This window comes from Hemibagrus wyckioides, linkage group LG12 (genome assembly GCF_019097595.1).
Source record: "Hemibagrus wyckioides isolate EC202008001 linkage group LG12, SWU_Hwy_1.0, whole genome shotgun sequence".
In the NCBI taxonomy this organism is placed as follows: Eukaryota; Metazoa; Chordata; class Actinopteri; order Siluriformes; family Bagridae; genus Hemibagrus; species Hemibagrus wyckioides.
This window is the reverse complement of record NC_080721.1, coordinates 5,956,679-5,976,877: the sequence shown is the minus strand read 5'-3', so window position 1 is coordinate 5,976,877 and position 20,199 is coordinate 5,956,679. Positions and strand designations below refer to the sequence as shown.

Below are 20,199 nucleotides of genomic sequence, written 5' to 3'. Positions count from 1 at the left end.
TGTACACACAGGATATATCTCAAGATGACTATCAGGTGAAATATTGAACTTTATATTATGTATTATAAATTTTTATATTTCTGTTAAGCTGCTATGAGACAATGTCCATTGTTAAAGGTGCGATACAGATAAAAAATAATTGAATTCTATTCAAATATTCTATATTAAATAGAATATCTATTTTATCTTGCAATTAATTTGCCATTTAAAATAATGTCAATAATTTTGAAATGGCATAAATTGCAAGCTTCAAAATACAGTGTAATATAATACGTTATTTATGTATTTATTTATGTATGTATGTATGTATTTATTTGTTTATTTATATGCCATTTAAAATGTCAATAATTTTGAAATGGAATAATGTGCAAGCTTCAAAATACAGTGCAAAATAATACTTTATTTGTTTATTTATTTGTTTGTTTGTTTGTTTGTTTATTTGCCATTTACAATAATGTCAATAATTTTAAAATGGCATAATGTGCAGACTTCAAAATACAGCGTAAAATAATACTTTATTTATTTATTTATTTATTTATTTATCTATCTATCTCCTATTTAAAATAATGTGAATAATTTTGAAATGGCATAATGTGCAAGCCTCAAAATACAGTGCAAAATAATACTTTATTTATTTGTTTGTTTGTTTATTTGCCATTAAAAATAATGTCAGTAATTTTGAAATGGCATAACGTGCAAACTTCAAAATACAGCATAAAATAATATTTTATTTATTTATTTAAAATAATGTGAATAATTTTGAAATGGCATAATGTGCAAGCCTCAAAATACAGTGCAAAATAAAACTTTATTTATTTATTTATAAATAAATATAGCTCTATATAATATACCAGGCCCACATTTGCTAGTCAGTGTAAGTAGCCAGTAAAAACATAGCTATAACTTTACTGCTACGTTCCCTCATTCGAGTGTGTAGATTGTTTACACATGACGTCACGGGTTTTCCTGAAAGGTTAAGTGTTCCAGCGTTGCAGTAAATCTACCCCTCTTTATGACCTACTTAAGCTAAGCACTTTAGTGTCCATAGGTAGTAATTCACTATGTTAGGGACTAGAGTGTGATAGGAAACACATCCGCGTCTCATCTTTAAGGGCCAATAAATTTGGGCTTGGACAAGCAGAAAAGCTTCGACAGTGTAAGAAAGAGAATACAGCCTTTTAAAAAAGGCTGGCTTTCAATCAAAGTCCATTCAGAGGATAGTGAAGGTTTGGAATGGACACATGTTGTGCCTATTAATGAATGTAGCAAAGATGCCGTTTTCTTGATATATTTGTGGCTGCCATGGAGAGAGAGCGGAGAATGACGTTGCTTATAGCGGCTGAGACTATAGGCATTAATAAGCGTGGCTGGCTTTGGAAGCGACTCTGGAGAATAAATTAGATGTCACCGCTGTCAGATTGACAAGGAAATAATACAAATGTGTCAATTAGGAAGTTGAGGAATGTAGCAGTGGCACAGTGAATCCATTCGCTCAGGACGGATTTTTTTTTAGGCACAAAGCTAGGCCCTATGCCTTTAATAAAATGGATTTTTTTAACTGACAGCCTGCATTACGGTATAATTCACTGAGAATAACAGAGTGAAAAAAATCTGCAGAAATCTTCCACTATGGAAAATTATTTTCAGCCTATAATAAACAAATAAATATAATATACAAAAGTGTGTGCTGTCTTTAAATGCGCATAATAAATTAAGCCGTTATTCAATTTACTCCTTTTAAATACACAAATCTGATCTATAAATAAGATATTTATAAGATAATTATTATATTATTATTTAATAAATATTATAGATTTTAATGTAATTGTTTTTTTTTCCATTTTAATATAAATATTTTAATATTTTTATATTATATTTTAAAAATATATATTTTTAGCAGTGGAATTGCTACAATAAGCATAAAGCATTTTTATTTATTTTTTTATTTATTTATGTGTGTGATGCAACTGAATATGCATTTATTATTTGAATTATTAAATGGATTTATTTTTTGCCAGGATGGTTCTCGGTGCATCTCGAATAAATGTGTGCCACAAAGGAAGACGGAAACAAAGATACCAAAAAAATTACACAAGCAGGAATTTTTTTTCCGTTCACGTAACTGAGCGGTCAGTGGTTTAGGCCACACCCACTTTGGGTTTATATCCAAGTACAGATAAAGATATGAATATTTGGAGCATGAAACAGAGACAGATACGTTGTGTTACACTCCCAATAGAAATAACTACTTTCAAACTACAACATTCTAGAAAATTCTACACTATGCATGATCAATACCTGTCCTTTACCAAGTACACAGTATTTCTGAACTCATTCAGGACTCAAGAGAGACTTTTATTGCCATAGTTTAAAAGACTAACTAAGCGTGGAAAAAAGATTGTGAAGCGGTCAGTGTGTCCAGCTGTCACTCAAGACTGAGGCTGGAGCCTCTCATTAGATGAACCAGATGTTGGGCAGATGTAGACCAAAACAGAAAGAGGATTCTGTCTACAGAGAAAGACGAGAGGGTTACACGTGTTTACGCGTGGACCTGACACAAGAAGCTGAACTTCACTCTAGTGAGTTACAATAAGCCTGAAATGAAACAAGGCTATAAAATTTACATCAAAATGTTGTGTTATATATAAAATATAGGGCTGGTATCCCTGGGCAGAACATTGGATATTTACCACAAAAACAAGAAGCGATGCAGCAGAGAGAGAGAGAGAGAGAGAGAGAGAGAGAGAGAGAGAGAGAGAGAGAGAGAGAGAAAGAGCTTTCGAATGACTCAATTACAATCTGAGTCCTGATTCACGACTGCTATTAAATCTATCAGACTGCAGAGACTACAGTTGAAAGAAATTACATTTCCATATGGTTGATTCAGCTCTAATTCAGTCGCATGCCTATTGTCTAAATGCACTTCTTAAAATTTTACTGCAAACATAATTAATGAGTAATATAAGTTTAAGAATACGACATGCTCAACACAAATTTTCTTCAATCTAGCTGTATAACACTCTGCGTACTGCAACACTGCACCAGAGGCTTGAAGCAGGGGATTATTCCTGAACTGGGTTGCGTGAAGGCATTAAAGATTCATGAACATGCGGAAAAGGCCAATTTGATCTAAATAAATTGGTGGCATTGACCCATATACATGTACATTGACCCATATACATATATGTAGAGTTAATGTTAATGCAGCTCTCTAATACTGTATTGTTTCTACAGTAACAGAAGTCATTAGTTCGGTGTCTATTACAGTGGAGTTTTCCGTAAAGAGACATATTTTTTGCTTTTATGGAAGGAGTCTCCGGTGTCAGTTCTGATAAAAGTCTTCAGAACAGACGTCTTCAGGGGTTTTCAAGAGCCGACAACATTTACTCTTTTTTACCAAAGGCTAAAAAATTAAGTTTGAGGCTGTTTTGTTGTGTCTGTGTTCAGCACTAGATATCTTTTTCAGTGGTGCTTAATGGATCATATGAAAGTAGACACAACACTTTAATAATTTGTAGTTTTGCAGAAGTATTTCTGTTTCATCCTAGCCTACTAGAGCAATATTTCTATAGAAAATGTTATTTTCCCCACACAAATGTTTCTATCTTCATAGCAAATGATATCAAACCCCCTTTTGCTCTTTGTGAGGCCCCAAGTGTTTGTCCATAAGCATCTAAAATCTGAAAGTGTTTATCTTCAACTACTAAAATTCTGTGTAATATTATCCAACACACGTCTCACACTGACCAACAGCCAACACAATCCTGACTCATTTTATATCAGACTCCCAGCCAGAAAAGCATTCATTTGTTTATACTGATTATGGAACCTTGGCATATGAATGCCGTCCATTACAAAATTTCACCTTAAGAATTGGCATACGAACCAAACTGAACGCTGGCTAAGTTGCGCGTATGTCCGGGAGCCATTCGAAACTTGTTAGCGTCAGTGGAAAGCCAAGCGACGCTAGTTTACAAATTTTCGGAATATTTTTTCAGTCAGTGAAAGCTGTTTGGAGAGAGTCAACCCATGATACCAACGTTGCCTTGGGCATGCGTTCAAAAGCTATAGGTGATTTTTCGGGCGTTTTTTGGGTTGACAGATTTGGTGGCATGGGTGGTCCGTTCTATTTTTAGCCCAAGCTTGGTGGAACGACTTCCTGTGAGGAGTCTTGACATGGAATGCTTGGTCTTTGTAAGCAGCCATACAGTTTCCATACACTTCATATTGGTTATATTTTTGGGCTGGTGGAACGGATTATCTGCATTTACATTATTTCTTATGGGAAAATTCGTTTAAACTCATATGCTGAGGTTCCACTGTATAAGCTGATGAGCCAGTGTACTGGTAAAAAGGGTTAAATATAACTACACACAGTAACATGCTATTATCTACTTAACAAATTTTAACTGATGGTAGATTTCGCCGGTAAATGAGGAACAAAATCACTTCACTTCGTCTCAGTCTTCGATTATTTTCCTATAACAGCATGTCTGTCCTATTTTATCCCTTCCATACATTTGGAAGCAATTGCTGTTCTTCTTCTGACTGAAGTCCTCCATCTTAAAACCAGAAATAAATATGCAACAATTTCTAAGGGGGTAGAGTCGAGTGGTGCAGTAATGACTGGAGTTCAATGACTAGAGTGCACTGAAGAATTGACTGATGGCTGTCTCTGTCTGAGAGTCCGCATCCACACCGACATCTCCATCCGCAAAAGAGCTGTGCCTCACTCCCGTTCATTTGCAGTCAAGAGAGTGTGCATTGATTTTTAATACAGACACCTCGTGCACATTCTAACGAGATCGAGATTTATTATTCATGTTCTGAGAGGAAGGAGTCACAGGTGACTTTGCTTTGTGATGAAATCTCCAATACAACAATATATAATGCAGACCAAAAGCATGGTAACATACAGAAACCATGAAGCTGCTGGCCATGAAATAGTCACTAAAAAGAGAAACAAACCCCAGTGAGAATTTGAGAGAAGGTTATATATAGAGGTTGGGGATGTATAGCAGATTATATGCAGTCTGTTTGACTTGACACCTTCACAGCTTTTCTGATGGCTCAGTAAATAAAAATGATTATGCAGTAAAATAAAAGCTAAAGTGAAGTGCACTTTTAAACACACACACACACACACACACACACAGTAGGGAATGAGTGTCAGTGAGTATGTGGAGAGAATGAAGATGCAGAGAGTAAAGCTCCTGTGCTCGTGTCTTTAACGTCAGCTCCAGATGAACTCTATTAATGGCAAATGCAAAACAGAGCTTCCTATGGATGGAGGCAGCTTATGAGTTCTGACTCTGGACTCACACCCTGCTATATAACTCACACTCAAGCTAATTAAGCAGTGCACACACACACACACACACACACACAATAAATAGAACCACCATCCGTAGTTCTGAGGATTTCATCCTTCCATCCATCCATCCATCCATCCAGATATTTATTTAACCAACAATCCAGCCATTCATTCAGCTGTTCATGTAACAATCCCTCCATCCATCTAACCATTCTTTCATTCTTCCAAGCTCCATCCATCCATCCACCCATGCATCCATTCAACAATTTATCAATCAATCCAGTTATTCATGTAATCCTCCATCCATCTATCCTTCCATCCATCCATCCACCCAACTATTCATGTAACTATCCCCCATACATCTAACCATCTATTAAACTATCCATGCTACTGCCATCCATCCAACTGTTTATTCATCCACCCAACTGTTCATGTAACTATCACTCATACAGGTAACCATCCATTCATCCTACAACCATCCATTCATCCATCCATCCATCCATCCATCTATATAACCATGCATCTATTCATCTATTCATCCAACCATCCTTCCATGTTACAGCCATTCATCTAACCATCCAATATATCTATCCAGCTATTCATGTAACCATCCATCATGTATCCATCCATTCATTTTTCACTCCATCCATCCATCCATCTATTCTTGTAACTATCCCCCAAACATCTAAGCATCCATTCATCCAGCTACTGTCTTCCATCCATCCATCCATCCATCTATGTAACCATCCCTCCATCCATCTGACCATTCAACCACCCTTCCATGCTACACCCATTCATCTAACAATCCTTATATCTATCCAGCTTTTAATTTAACCATCCATTTATTCATTTATCCATCCATCCATCCGAGCTGTTATTATACTCAGGAGACTGAATAAGCATAAGCATAAAAATACAAATCTCTGCAATATGTAGATTTACATATCAGCGTATTTTAATAGCTGGTACTGTGTATTATTAAAAGAAATGTCCTGATCTTTCCCTGGTCATCTTCAGCCAGAGTGCCAGTAGAGTACACAGATTATAGAGTACACACTAATTTACAGATACACTAATTCTGTATGAATACATTAATTCATGTGTCTGAGTGTCATTTTTAGATTACAATAAAGTAGAAAAGGTATCTTGCATGGAGTATATTACAGCAGTTATGATGAGATTAATAATTCATTCACACACCATGTACTACGTTTGGATTTTTGCTATAGCGGTCAAATCCGGGGGGTGGGAGGAATGGGGGGTGTTTAATAATTTAGGACACAGTTCCGCAAGAAAGAAGTACAGCAAAAAAAAAAAAAATCCTGCTGATTACAAGCTATTCTCTTTACCTTAAGGATGAGATGTTTACCTCTTAAGAAGATGTAACTGCATAGGAAATGCAAGTAAGCATTCAAGCTATTCACTCCGTGTTTTTTCTTGTTTACTGTAAGCCTCCTCATCAACCCTTAACCTTAACCAGATTAGATTTCATGTGTGTGTGTGTGTGTGTGTGTGTGTGTGTGTGTGTGTGTGTGTGTGCCAATGATCAAGGCATACAGAAACTGATATTGAGCCATGTAACATCAAGACATCACCATTTTTTAAACTTATTATTAGACATGTTGCCATTTATATAGGTAGCTCCTATTCTCTAAGGCTCTCTAGTAAACACACACACACACACACACACACAGTCTTCCTCCCACTGGGAAGGTGTCGATAGGCTGAGCTTCTGACAGTCAGTCAGTGAGAATCTGCAGGATTCTGACACTCCAGTGGTCCTCAATGAGAAGATTCAGTACGGTCATTCAGAGGTCATTTAGGAGTCATTATTTGCAGGTACATGCTCTCCATGCCCTGTACCCCCGTTTCCCCCCCTCGACTGACATTATGGAGAGATGAAAAATGGCTAACAGAAAGTGAAAGAGCCTAGAGGAAACAACTTGGTTTTGACATGTTGACAGGTTTGTCGGACTGGAGACTGCAGGATGAATTTGAGAAACGCTTTACACCTGATTTACACACACCAGCCTCAGCTCCTCCACCCTTAAACTCACCTGGCAGCCATGAGAGCATGGAAAATTTCGGTTAGGAACGATGCGCTCCAACCTGAAGCAGTTTTTAATATGACTGAGGTTTTTTTGCATTTCTGTCACTTATGTATGAAAATCACAAAATTCATCCATAGGAAATTCAGTTTCTTTTATGAAATCAGGGCAGGGGAAATGATCCGGCATGAAATATGCTTCAAAACTTCCAAAAGTTTAGCAAACGAAATAATATAAGATATTTTTACCTTGTGTGCAGGACTGGTGCGAATATTAAATAGCTTTAAATATATTTTAAAAACTTAATTTAAATATTTTAACATTTTAATTTTAAGTCAATTTTCTAAAATAAAATGTTTTCAATTATAGCTGGGATGTGACCAGTGTAAAATTTTCTAAATAGATTTTTAAAATAATAATAATAATAATAATAATAATAATAATAATAATAATAATAATAATAATCTTAATTTTTATTTTAATATATTTTAAAAATTAATTTAAATATTTTAACATTTTAATTTTAAGTCAATTTTCTAAAATAAAATGTTTTCAATTATAGCTGGGATGTGACCAGTGTAAAATTTTCTAAACAGATTTTTAAAATAATAATAATAAAAATAATAAAAATCTTAATTTTTATTTTAATATATTTTAAAAATTAATTAAAATATTTTAACATTTTAATTTTAAGTACATTTTCTAAAATAAAATGTTTTAAATTATAGCTGGGATGTAATCAGTGTAAAATTTTCTAAACAGATTTTTAAAATAATAATAATAAAAATAATAAAAATCTTAATTTTTATTTTAATATATTTTAAAAATTAATTTAAATATTTTAACATTTTAATTTTAAGTACATTTTCTAAAATAAAATGTTTTAAATTATAGCTGGGATGTAATCAGTGTAAAATTTTCTAAACAGATTTTAAAAATAATAATAATAATAATAATAAAAATCTTAAAGGACACTGCATGCCTACTGCAACTGCACAAATTTCCTTTCTTTTTTCTTCCGAATGCTCTATTATTTACTAACCAGAGAGACTGCATAACATGCGCATACCCAGCGTATAGCCAGCGGATCATCTTCCCCTATAGATAAATCCAACATTTCTCTATCTAACACTGCTGCAGGAGTGTTGCATCAACTTCCTATACCGCACTATTGTCTGCGCATGCATATTAAAGTTTAACTTTTGACAGCCACGACTGTTCTCGTTACACGGAATAACCGGGGCCGGGGTTTGCTACTGAACTGCAGTGGCTTCGCTTCTTTTGCTTTCTACAGGGCAATGCAGGAAGGATATTGGGATTCACCTAAAGGAAAGCTGAATATCAGACTTAGCACCAAGGGTCCAGCTTCAAATGCCTGGTGTTAAATTAGGAAATACTTTAATCCCTTTCGATCCCAGTGGTGGGATAAAAAAGTGACAGTGAAAAGTCTCTGCTGTCTTTCTGTGTTAAGTTCAAGGTGTGCTTCACTGGCATGACTGTTAAATAACAAGCTTACACAAGCAAAGTAAAAGCAATCATTAGAACCACTGTTAGTGGTAATGCCCTGTGCAAGAAGATTTGCATCATCTGTACTGACCTCTTAAAATATAATAACCGTTAGTGACAACATCTGCAACCTTGGCATAGCTCTGGATAGCCAACTCTCCTTCTCAACTTTCTCCTTTAAAGCATCATAGGATCTGGGTTTGTTTCTTCTCAGAGGTCATTAAGGTGCGCTAGAGACTGGAGACTTTCTACCGGTCACTATCCCTGAATTCTACCCAGACATTTACACTATACAGGATGTAGTTGTTATTAAGTGAAGTGAATAAATCACACCAAACAAACAACTCACAACATCCCTCAAGGTACAGGGAAGACATACAGCAGGACTCTTCTCTGTCCTGGCACCGTCCTGGCTAAAAGTGTGATGAAGAGGTCTGGACCGAGTAGTTAAATTAACATCCTTTAAAAATGCAGCTTGATAGTGTCTGTAGTCCCTGATTTTTTTTATTTGTAGCATGAGGATATGTTTAATATAGACCAGAAAACACTCATGCAGTAAGAACTCAACTCACTGTACCCCATTTTATAACATCCTGTACCAAACTTATGAGAATACAACCTGAGATGAACTCCGAAAGACTCCTATACAAATGTGGCTCTTCAGGTCAGAGTAAACTTCTGATTTTCAGGCTGAAGAAAAGTGTTCGCCTTGTCGTTTTTAAAGAGATCGCAAAACTGGCCATGCTCTCTGAGGGGGAGGGATGCCGTGCTCTCTTTCTCCTGTCAATCACAGCAACACTAGCCAATCAGAGACTTCTATGAGATATCACTTTCAAGACACGTCAAGGTTGGCTCCAAGTATCTAATCATTATCATGTGATAGGAGACAATTATGCTGCGTTTGAGGTGAAGTTGTATCATTGTTGACATATTAATTCAATTCAATTCGATTTTTAATTCAGTTTTATTTGTATAGCACTTTTAACAATGAACATCGTCTCAAAGCAGCTTTACAGAAACATAAGAAACAAAGTCCAAGATTAACGTTAGACAAAATCATCTCTAGTGAGCAAGCCTGTGGCGAGGAAAAACTCCCTTAGATGGTAACCCTGAGAGGAACCAGACTCAAAAGGGAACCTCATCCTCATTTGGGTGACACCGAAGAGTGTGATTATAAATTATTATAAACACCGGAGAGTGTGATTATGAACATCGACCTTTCTACAGTCATGTACAGTCAGTTGGAGTTGTGTGATGCAAATACAGCATATGCAAACTTCCTACCTACAAGCAGTAAAAACCACTGAAATCACGCCTCAACTTGAAATTTCAACTTTAGAGAGAGCGTCATATCAACATGGCGGTTCTCTACTTTTCAGTGAGTTTATAAGTGTTGGTTTTTGATCAGTTCTTTTCCAGACACAGTACTTAAAGGTTAAATCTACAACACTGACCGAAATAACTGCTGAAGTTTATCATCAACATTAGACTGATCACTAGCATTAGCCGCTAACGTTTCTGGGTGCTCTTCCCGGTTGTTTCTGTGCAAAAATTCCAGTGGAAAATGTTGAACGGATGTTGTAAATTCACTACAGAAAAACAGGAACGGTAGCCAATCAGGCCTGTAAGTCTAAAAAGTGTAGATGAAGTAGCTTTTTCTGAGCTTTACATGCTCAGACAGAGCAAACACAAGGCATGCTTTCATGGTGGCATCCAGGTTTTCTTTCTTCTTCCACTTTGTTGTACACCCAGAGTCGGGAGATGACAACTTTCAAATGGATCCACGAACACGGAATTATTCAGCAGGTGGGAATTGGCATGAGTAAATTGGGGAGAAAATGAAGGGGGGGGACGGGACCAAAACAAAACGTCTGCTTCTTTTCATCTTGTTTAATGTTGTTGTGCTTTCGCTCTTCTGCTTCATTTAGTACCAGCGGCACTGCGATCAGCAGCAACCTCTGACTTCCCCTGTGCTGTGAACACCTCCAACGCCTTTGTCATATAGATTTTTTGCATTCTTTGCATTCTTTGATGCATGTTTCCTTTGATGTATGCTGTATCTTTGATCTACGCTTTGATGTAATTCTTTGATGATGTCACCCAGAATATAACGAACTGCTTGTACAGAAGGTTAATTTCACAGCGGTCAATGATGGTGGTCATTATAATAAGGAAAAAAAACTAAAGCAAATTCAAACAAAACTGAATTAATTACACTAATTAAATGAACACTAATTTACACCGATCAGGCATAACATTATGACCACCTGCATAATATTGTGTAGGTCTCCCTTTTGATGCACTGACACCTTTCTATCAGAACCAGCATTAGCTTCTTCAGCAACAGTAGCTCGTCTGTTGGATCGGATCACACGGGCCAGCCTTCGCTCCCCACATCCATCAATGAGCCTTGACCGTCCATGACCCTGTCTCCGGTTCACCACTGTTCCTTCCTTGGACCACTTTTGATAGATACTGACCACTGCAGACCGGGAACACCCCACAAGAGCTGCAGTTTTGGAGATGCTCTGATCCAGTGGTCTAGCCATCACAATTTGGCCCTTCGTCAAACTCGCTCAAATCCTTACGCTTGTCCATTTTTCCTGCTTCTAACACATCAACTTTGAGGACAAAATGTTCACTTGCTGCCTAATATATCCCACCCACTAACAGGTGCCATGATGAGGAGATCATCAGTGTTATTCACGGCACCTCTCAGTGGTCATAATGTTATGCCTGGTCGGTGTACTTTGTAGTGTCGTAGTGAGCAAGCTTCACCCCTTCGTCTTCACTAATTGCTTTATCCCGGTCAGGGTGGTGGAGCTTCCGGAGATTATCCCACGAACACAGGATTACAGCCTGGACGGGACGGCAGTCACTCACGGGGCACAGTGGAAACACTCGTTCACACCTAGGGGCAATTTAGCACTAATCCTTCAATTGGGATGTTTTTGGGAGGTGGGAGGAAACTGGAGTAAACCCCAAGCCCACTGGGAGATCAGGTAAATCTCTGTCTGGACAATGAGCTGGGGATCAGGGAGTCTTCTGAATCAGCATTATATCAGAGTTTAGTGATAATGTTTGCTGCTTATACAAAACTGGAGGGCTTTTATTTTATAATGAATATTAATCCTTCTCTTTCTTTTCTTCCTGTCTATCCTTCTCTTTCTTTCTTTCTTTCTTTCTTTCTTTCTTTCTTTCTTTCTTTCTTTCTTTCTTTCTATACTTCTCTTTCTTTTTTCTTTCTTTCCATCATTCTCTTTCTTTCTTTCCATCATTCTCTTTCTTTCTTTCCATCATTCTCTTTCTTTCTTTCTTTCTTTCTTTCTTTCTTTCTTTCTTTCTTTCTTTCTTTCTTTCTTTCTTCCTTCCTTCCTTCCTTTTCTCTCTCTCTCTCTCTCTCTCTCTCTCTCTCTCTCTGACTATCCCTCTCTTTCTTTCTTTCTTTCTTTCTTTCTTTCTTTCTTCCTTTTCTCTCTCTCTCTCTCTCTGACTATCCCTCTCTTTCTTTCTTTCTTTCTTTCTTTCTTTCTTTCTTTCTTTCTTTCTTTCTTTCTGTCTATCCTTCTCTTTCTTTTTTCTTTCTTTCCATCATTCTCTTTCTTTCTTTCCATCATTCTCTTTTTCTTTCCATCATTCTCTTTCTTTCTTTCTTTCTTTCTTTCTTTCGTTCTTTCCTCCCTTTCTCTCTCTGTCTATCCTTCTCTTTCTTTCTTTCTTTCTTTCTTTCTTTCTTTCTTTCTTTCTTTCTTTCTTTCTTTCTTTCTTTTTTCTTTCTTCCTTCCCTCTTTCTCTCTCTCTCTCTGACTATCCTTCTCTTTCTTTCTTTCTTTCTTTCTTTCTTTCTTTCTTTCTTTCTTTCTTTCTTTCTTTCTTTCTTTCTTTCTTTCTTTCTTTTTTCTTTCTTCCTTCCCTCTCTCTCTCTCTCTCTCTCTGACTATCCTTCTCTTTCTTTCTTTCTTTCTTTCTTTCTTTCTTTCTTCCTTCCCTCTTTCTCTCTCTCTCTCTGACTATCCTTCTCTTTCTTTCTTTCTTTCTTTCTTTCTTTCTTTCTTTCTTTTTTCTTTCTTCCTTCCCTCTTTCTCTCTCTCTCTCTGACTATCCTTCTCTTTCTTTCTTTCTTTCTTTCTTTCTTTCTTTCTTTCTTTCTTTCTTTCTTTCTTTCTTTCTTTCTTTCTTTTTTCTTTCTTCCTTCCCTCTTTCTCTCTCTCTCTCTGACTATCCTTCTCTTTCTTTCTTTCTTTCTTTCTTTCTTTCTTTCTTTCTTTTTTCTTTCTTCCTTCCCTCTTTCTCTCTCTCTCTCTGACTATCCTTCTCTTTCTTTCTTTCTTTCTTTCTTTCTTTCTTTCTTTCTTTCTTTCTTTCTTTCTTTCTTTCTTTCTTTCTTTCTTTCTTTCTCTTTCTTTCTTTCTTTCTCTTTCTTTTCTCTCTCTCTCTCTCTCTCTCTCTCTCTCTCTCTCTCTCTCTATCTGACTATCCCTCTCTTTCTTTCTTTCTTTCTTTCTTTCTTTCTTTCTTTCTTTCTTTCTTTCTTTCTTTCTTTCTTTCTTTCTTTCCTCCCTCTCTCTCTCTGTCTATCCTTCTCTTTCTTTTTTCTTTCTTTTTTCTTTCTTCCTCCCCCCCTCTATCTGACTATCCCTCTCTTTCTTTCTTTCTTTCTTTCTTTCTTTCTTTCTTTCCTCCCTCTCTCTCTCTGTCTATCCTTCTCTTTCTTTTTTCTTTCTTTTTTCTTTCTTTTTTCTTTCTTCCTCCCCCCCTCTATCTGACTATCCCTCTCTTTCTTTCTTTCTTTCTTTCTTTCTTTCTTTCTTTCTTTCTTTCTCTCTCTTTTTATTTTTTTGCCTATCCTTCTCTTTCTTTTTTCTTTCTTTCAGCCATCAAGAGAGGATTTCTGTCTCTACGAGTCTTTCCCTCTATCACTCCGTCTCATTCTGAATTATTCCAGCACTCTGTGTGGATTCCTGCTGTACTCGAGTCTCACCCTGACGCTGAGTGATAATCAGTACAGGGGATGAGTTCTTCTAAAAAATGAACAAATCTAAAGATCTTTATATTTATTTAAGTCTGGAGACACCACCGAGACACAACTGAGACACAGCCCCGAGTGGTGAAGTGGTCCTCTAAGGAATGAGGCAGCTATAGGTCAATTATTCACTATTAACATTTCAATATTTTATTGTCTGTGTCTCACTGCTGCAACCTGCCTGTGCATGAGACACAGAGAGAGAGAGACAGGCGTCTCTCCTTTCTTGGTGTAAATGACATCAATTTCAATCCTTTTTATGATACTTATCTCTACGCAGCTACCCGAGCCACTTCTACAAGCTAATTTAAAACTCTCCAGGGATTATTTCTTTTATTATTAGCAACCATTACGGTTAAATGACTCTTTTTCAGAGATTCAATTCACTTCCATCCATCCATCCATCCATCTCTCTATCCATCCATCCTAACAATGTGCATTGTCACAAAACAGCTTTACAGGCTTAATAACATTCAGAATATAAATGACAAAATTTGACATTTTAATTTATATTTATAGATGTCACATGACTTTCTTCACCTAGCAACATAGCAATGGGTCATTTTGAGACGTCTCTATTTTCTATTTTCTCTGTTGATCAGATCCACATCTCGGATGTTTAAGGTCAAATCAAATGACTAGGATTTTCACCTTTTCTTCATGTAACATGAGGATTATTCAATAAATGAGTGAACTGGGACTCGAAGGAAAGAGACTCACCCACAGGTGACGGTGTTCCTGCGCTGCTAGGCGGGTTAAAACTTTGCGTCGGAGACGGTAAAGGAAGCGAGTTGATTACAGTAGGGAACAGTAAGGGATACACCCCTGTCCTGTAACGCCTCATCTGGACCACTGAGGAAGTGCAGCAAGACCTGCTGGCTGTCTTCATTCCACAAGAGGAGAATAGGCCGTGGAAGAGGAGCGAGGAAGTTTTGGTGAGCCGATGCACCAAAATCCCTTCCTCAGCAAATCCATGGGGTTAAATGGTTAAGAGGTGGGGATGACTTCATACTTCTGTGCAGTACATCAGCAAGGAGCATGACTTGGGCTGATGTGATCTGTAAAAGAGGCACGGAAACTGTGGTTAGTATATGAGACATGTGTCCTATAGCAAAACCTATATGTATGGTGGCCTAGAAAAACCCTTCATATTGTCAAGTTTCTTCTTCTTCTTTTCATAGAGAACAGATTTTCTCTATCTATCTCTACTACAAGTAAAGTCAAGACATTTTCCCCCGCCCAGTTCATCCCCCTTACTTATCTCTACATCCGTCTGTCCATTTTCTGTACTGCCTGTACTACACAGGGTCACAGGCAGGCATCACATGGTACACACACACACACACACACATTCACTTTTCCGGACAATTTAGAGATGCCAAGCAGCCTACAACACGTCTTTGGACTGAGGGAGGAAACAATATTATTAGATCTCTATCAGGGACACAGTATATAGTAGGACAGATGAATCCTGCCAGAAGAAATATCAATATCATAATGTATTGATTGATCATTTTTCATTTTTTTTTTGGAACTGACTAGTACAAAGAGGTGTGTTTGTGTTGTGTGAAGTGGATTCAACTGAAAGAGTGCAGCTGACTGGAAGAAACAGTCTTTCCTCCTGAAACATCAAAACTGAGGTTATCCTGTATTCGGTGTTTCTCCGAACACCTTCTCTCTCTCTCTCTCTCTCTCTCTCTCTCTCTCACTGTCCGTCTTCCAAGGTGAGAATAAGCAAGGCGGAGCAGGGAGGAAGAACGTCTCAGCACAGGTGCTAAATCCTGTTTAACAGAGTTATAAACTGCGGCAGCATAATAGCAGCCATAACGCCTTAATCTGCAGTTAGGGTGCAGTTAAAGTGATGGGTAACCACACTTCATAATTAACGGGCCCCGGATCATGCTATCGTCCTACTGTGCTGCGACTTCAAACAGAGAAAGAAAGATCCTTAGGTATTGCGCTCCATTCTCCCTGAGTGATGTCCCCCCCCCCACCCCTTAGTTGAACCAATCAACTGCAATATTACATTTCGGAATTTTTCTATGTCAAAATCCACCGGGACACAGACACTGTTATGAATCCCAGGCAGGAAAATGACAGTAATTTGCATCTGTGTGTGTGTGTGTGTTGTGAATGCTTAAATCTTGTGCAGACAACAGAGATGCTCCTGTTTTTCTTGAACCGGTTCCCAGCAAGAGGTTGGGAGGAGAGAGAGAGAAAAAAAAGGGAGGGGAGCACAGGAGTGAAAAGAGAGGAGCTGGGGAGCCGTGGGTTTGATATCTCTCTCAAACAAGCTTGGCGCGACTGACATCAACGTTTCATGTTTGTTACGTCCAATTGCCTCACACAAGACCGCAGCGAGCCTGTGTGTGAGGTGAATCTGAAATATGGAATGTGCCTCTGAGCTCTGAGAGAAAAGAGAGAGAGAGAGAGAAAGAGAGAGAGAGAAAGAACACTGACTGCAGGCGCATGTTTCTCATCCAGCCTGAGAAATCTCAATAACGAACTAAAGGCACGGCGGTGCTAACGGAAAATGATAACAGAATAGCTTCAAGCCTCGACTTTCTTAAGCTGTTCTACCTGCGCAGTACACTGCAGTCAGGATTTAAAGTGAGAGAGAGCAACGGCGAGGTCGTTAGAGGTAAATCTTACTCAAAATGCAAACCCGAATACACTCGTTTAGAAGACCAGGCGAAATATTCCTCCTAACCTTAGCATTTTTGCTCACTGCGTAGCGATACACATCAGATCTCTTCACTTCATAGGACAAAATGATTTTCTAATCAGAGGTACAAACTGTATTTATGAGATTAAAAGAACTCCTCTTGGTGAAAACTGCTGAAAAAGTGACAGGGGCTAAATATTAACTTTTGGAAATATCATAATATACAGACAGGTGACCAGTTTAAAGGGAAAAAAAAAAATATCGTAGGTCATGACAAGTCACCAGATCTTTCTTCAGCAGGTGGTGGTCAGTCCAAAATCTGGTGACTGTGAAGGTCAGAGCATATGATTTATCATGTCATCATTTGCATTCCCATCAGTCCGTTCAACAAGACCCCATGCATTGTGAAAGTGGGCGGAGTCATCCTACATGAGACCACAGCCATCGGGATAAAACACATTCTATCACAGGATAAATTGATGAATCACTAAAAATCAGAGGGTCACATCAGGACAGGCATCCGGCGTGCCGCATCAAATATGCAAATGAGACGATCCCTGAACAGGAAGCCGCTGAAAGACAGCAAGAACAGCAACGGCAAAGGTGATCAATCAGCAGATTTGTATTGATTTGCAGCGACTCTTCTATCTAACTGCCAAGTAGCCCCAACAGACAGCGAGGTAGAGCCAGTGCCTTTCATTTGTCACCCATCTTTAGATTATATTTAATTACACTGTTTAAAGAAACCGACTCGAACGCACAGATTTCACAGTGATAAGAGAAAAACAGTGCATTTTGAAAGGAACATGTCGTAAAAGAAACCTGTACGTGTGGTTACTAATGATTTATTTCTGTGCTTGATGGGTTGAACACACACACACACACACACAGTACACAATACTTGATGTAGAGCTCTGAAAGACGGATGAATAAGCATTCAAAAACCTTCAGAAAATCTAATTTCCCTGAGACTATCTCTGCTTTTGAAAGAAATCTATCATATTTTTGTGCATGTAAGGGGAAAAAATATATATATATTGTCTGTTTTTTAATCTAAAGAGGTACATAAGGGAAAAAAAAATGCTGCAGTGAACTCTGAATGCAGTAAAAGAAGAGTATTGATGGATATAATATAAATTGTAGAGGATGGATAAAATGGCCTTTCCCCTAGCTCATGTACTAAATAAATAAATAAATAAATAAATAAATAAATAAATAAATAAATAAATAAATAGATGTCTAAAGTAAAGACTCTGAATGCTTCTGGCACCGCAGTACCAAAATGATGGGCTTGGGTTAGTAATTACAGAATGCCATTAATCATTAGTAGTGGGTTTTTATACAAGGAGACATTGTCTTGTAAATGTCTGAATGTTGTGGTCCAATCTAATTTAGAGATTTAAGAGAAGCTTTCAGGCTGAACTTTTTTTTTAATTCTTTTTCCCTCTGCTCTCCTCAGACCATAATTGAGCCGAGTCATTCGGTCTCGTTAAGAATCCGACGTATTCCTGGATTTCTAAGAATAAATGTTAATGGCGATTTTATGAGGAAAGCAAGCCTAGCTGCTTAATGCTAGCGCCGGAGTCAAAAAGCACACGCTGGCAACCGTGCACTTCGTATAGTCAACATGCAACTGGCTATTCCATGTGAATGTATAATAAATATCTAAATACTTCGACGGCATGATGCGGCTCAGTACAGGACCGGCTAATAGGATTAACGGAGATTAAACAATTCCGTACGTCTTTGGCTGAATGCTAGCAAAATGCATAAAATTATGCAAATACAGGTCAGTTAATACTGATATCAAACAGCATGAGGGAATCATGACTTTGACTGTGACATTGTTAAAGGGCTGGTTTGAGTATTTCAGAGACTTTTCACACACACACACACACAACTCTACTCCTCCTTAGACTGTACATATCCGTAAACTAAATTTAAGAACTAATAGAATGAATAAAAATAATAAGAAAGAAAATAAGGTAATAGAATGTAATGTGTAATATATTTTTTTTTTTACATGTAGTAGAATGATGTGCAATAATCTTCCATGTTGTAACAGTACAGAATGTGAAAATATTACAGAATGGAAAGTGATAGATTAGATTAAATTAGATTAGATTAGATTAGATTAGATTAGATTAGATTCGACTTTATTGCTCGTGCACACGAGTGACAATCGCGCATTCGTGTGAATGACCAAAAACTCGATCTGACCGAGTCGCCGATGATTGTGCAGTGTGAAAGGAGTTCTGACTGAAAAAATACCTCGGCGATGACCTACAGCCAATGAGAGAGCAAGATACAGGGCAGCGGGCAGTTTGGGGAGGAGTTACAGACCACAATATCAGCAAGCATGGCTTCGGTTGATTATGTTTATCATTAATCAAATACTTTTACATTGTGACTGCCTCTTAGATACAATCACCTGTGTCTGTGGGGGTTTTATCAAGAGGGCCCAAGGAGATAGGTGTGGGCCAGGTGATGGCCAATACAGGAGATGGGTGTGGGCCAGGTGATGGCCCATACAGGAGATGGGTGTGGGCCAGGTGATGGCCAATACAGGAGATGGGTGTGGGCCAGGTGATGGCCAATACAGGAGATGGGTGTGGGCCAGGTGATGGCCCATACAGGAGATGGGTGTGGGCCAGGTGATGGCCAATACAGGAGATGGGTGTGGGCCAGGTGATGGCCAATACAGGAGATGGGTGTGGGCCAGGTGATGGCCAATACAGGAGATGGGTGTGGGCCAGGTGATGGCCAATACAGGAGATGGGTGTAGGCCAGGTGATGGCCAATATAGGAGATGGGTGTGGGCCAGGTGATGGCCAATACAGGAGATGGGTGTAGGCCAGGTGATGGCCAATACAGGAGATGGGTGTGGGCCAGGTGATGGCCAATACAGGAGATGGGTGTGGGCCAGGTGATGGCCAATACAGGAGATGGGTGTGGGCCAGGTGATGGCCAATACAGGAGATGGGTGTAGGCCAGGTGATGGCCAATACAGGAGATGGGTGTGGGCCAGGTGATGGCCAATACAGGAGATGGGTGTGGGCCAGGTGATGGCCAATACAGGAGATGGGTGTGGGCCAGACGACACACACAAAGGACATTCAGATTTGTGTATTGAGGACCCTCCATAGGAGGTCCTTACAGTTCTGTATAATTGTATAAAGACCTGCCTCACAGACAGATCATTGGATCTTTAACATATTCTGAAGACCGACAAGCTAACATCGCTATTGAAGACCCGCTACACTGCTACCTTCAATAAATTCTTCTCCCCACAAGAACTCTGGTCAAGCTTACTTATAGGTTTATAGGTTTCTATCAGAAACAAATATCTTAAATATAGTTCTATCAGAATAAACACGCTTTACAATAGCACCAAACAGAAATAAAGCAGAAACCTTTGCTTGACCAGCCGCATCAGCATTGCAAAATTATCCATTTGTTTGCGGAGCAGACAGAGTTGTCGGCGATTCTTCCTGTTGTGAAGCCATGCAGTGTGAAAGCTCCTGTCGCCGATCCATGGTGCAGTGTGAACACAGCAGAGACTGAATGCTACCCCTAGATACTCGTGCAGCGTGAAAGCAACAGCGATCCGATTAGTTCGAAAATCGTGCAGTGTGAACCCGAC

General features: G+C 38.3%; 1 protein-coding gene across 1 annotated transcript in view; it reads right to left on the bottom strand.

Annotated features, from left to right (window-relative positions):
- Positions 1-20,199, bottom strand: part of LOC131362523 (retinoic acid receptor beta-like) — a 162,617-nt gene that overhangs the window by 82,281 nt on the left and 60,137 nt on the right. Inside the window, exon 2 of the mRNA XM_058404556.1 lies at positions 14,612-14,949. Within this exon, the coding sequence (XP_058260539.1) occupies positions 14,612-14,780 (169 nt within the window). The 5' untranslated portion in view covers positions 14,781-14,949. The remainder of the gene's footprint in view (positions 1-14,611; positions 14,950-20,199) is intronic.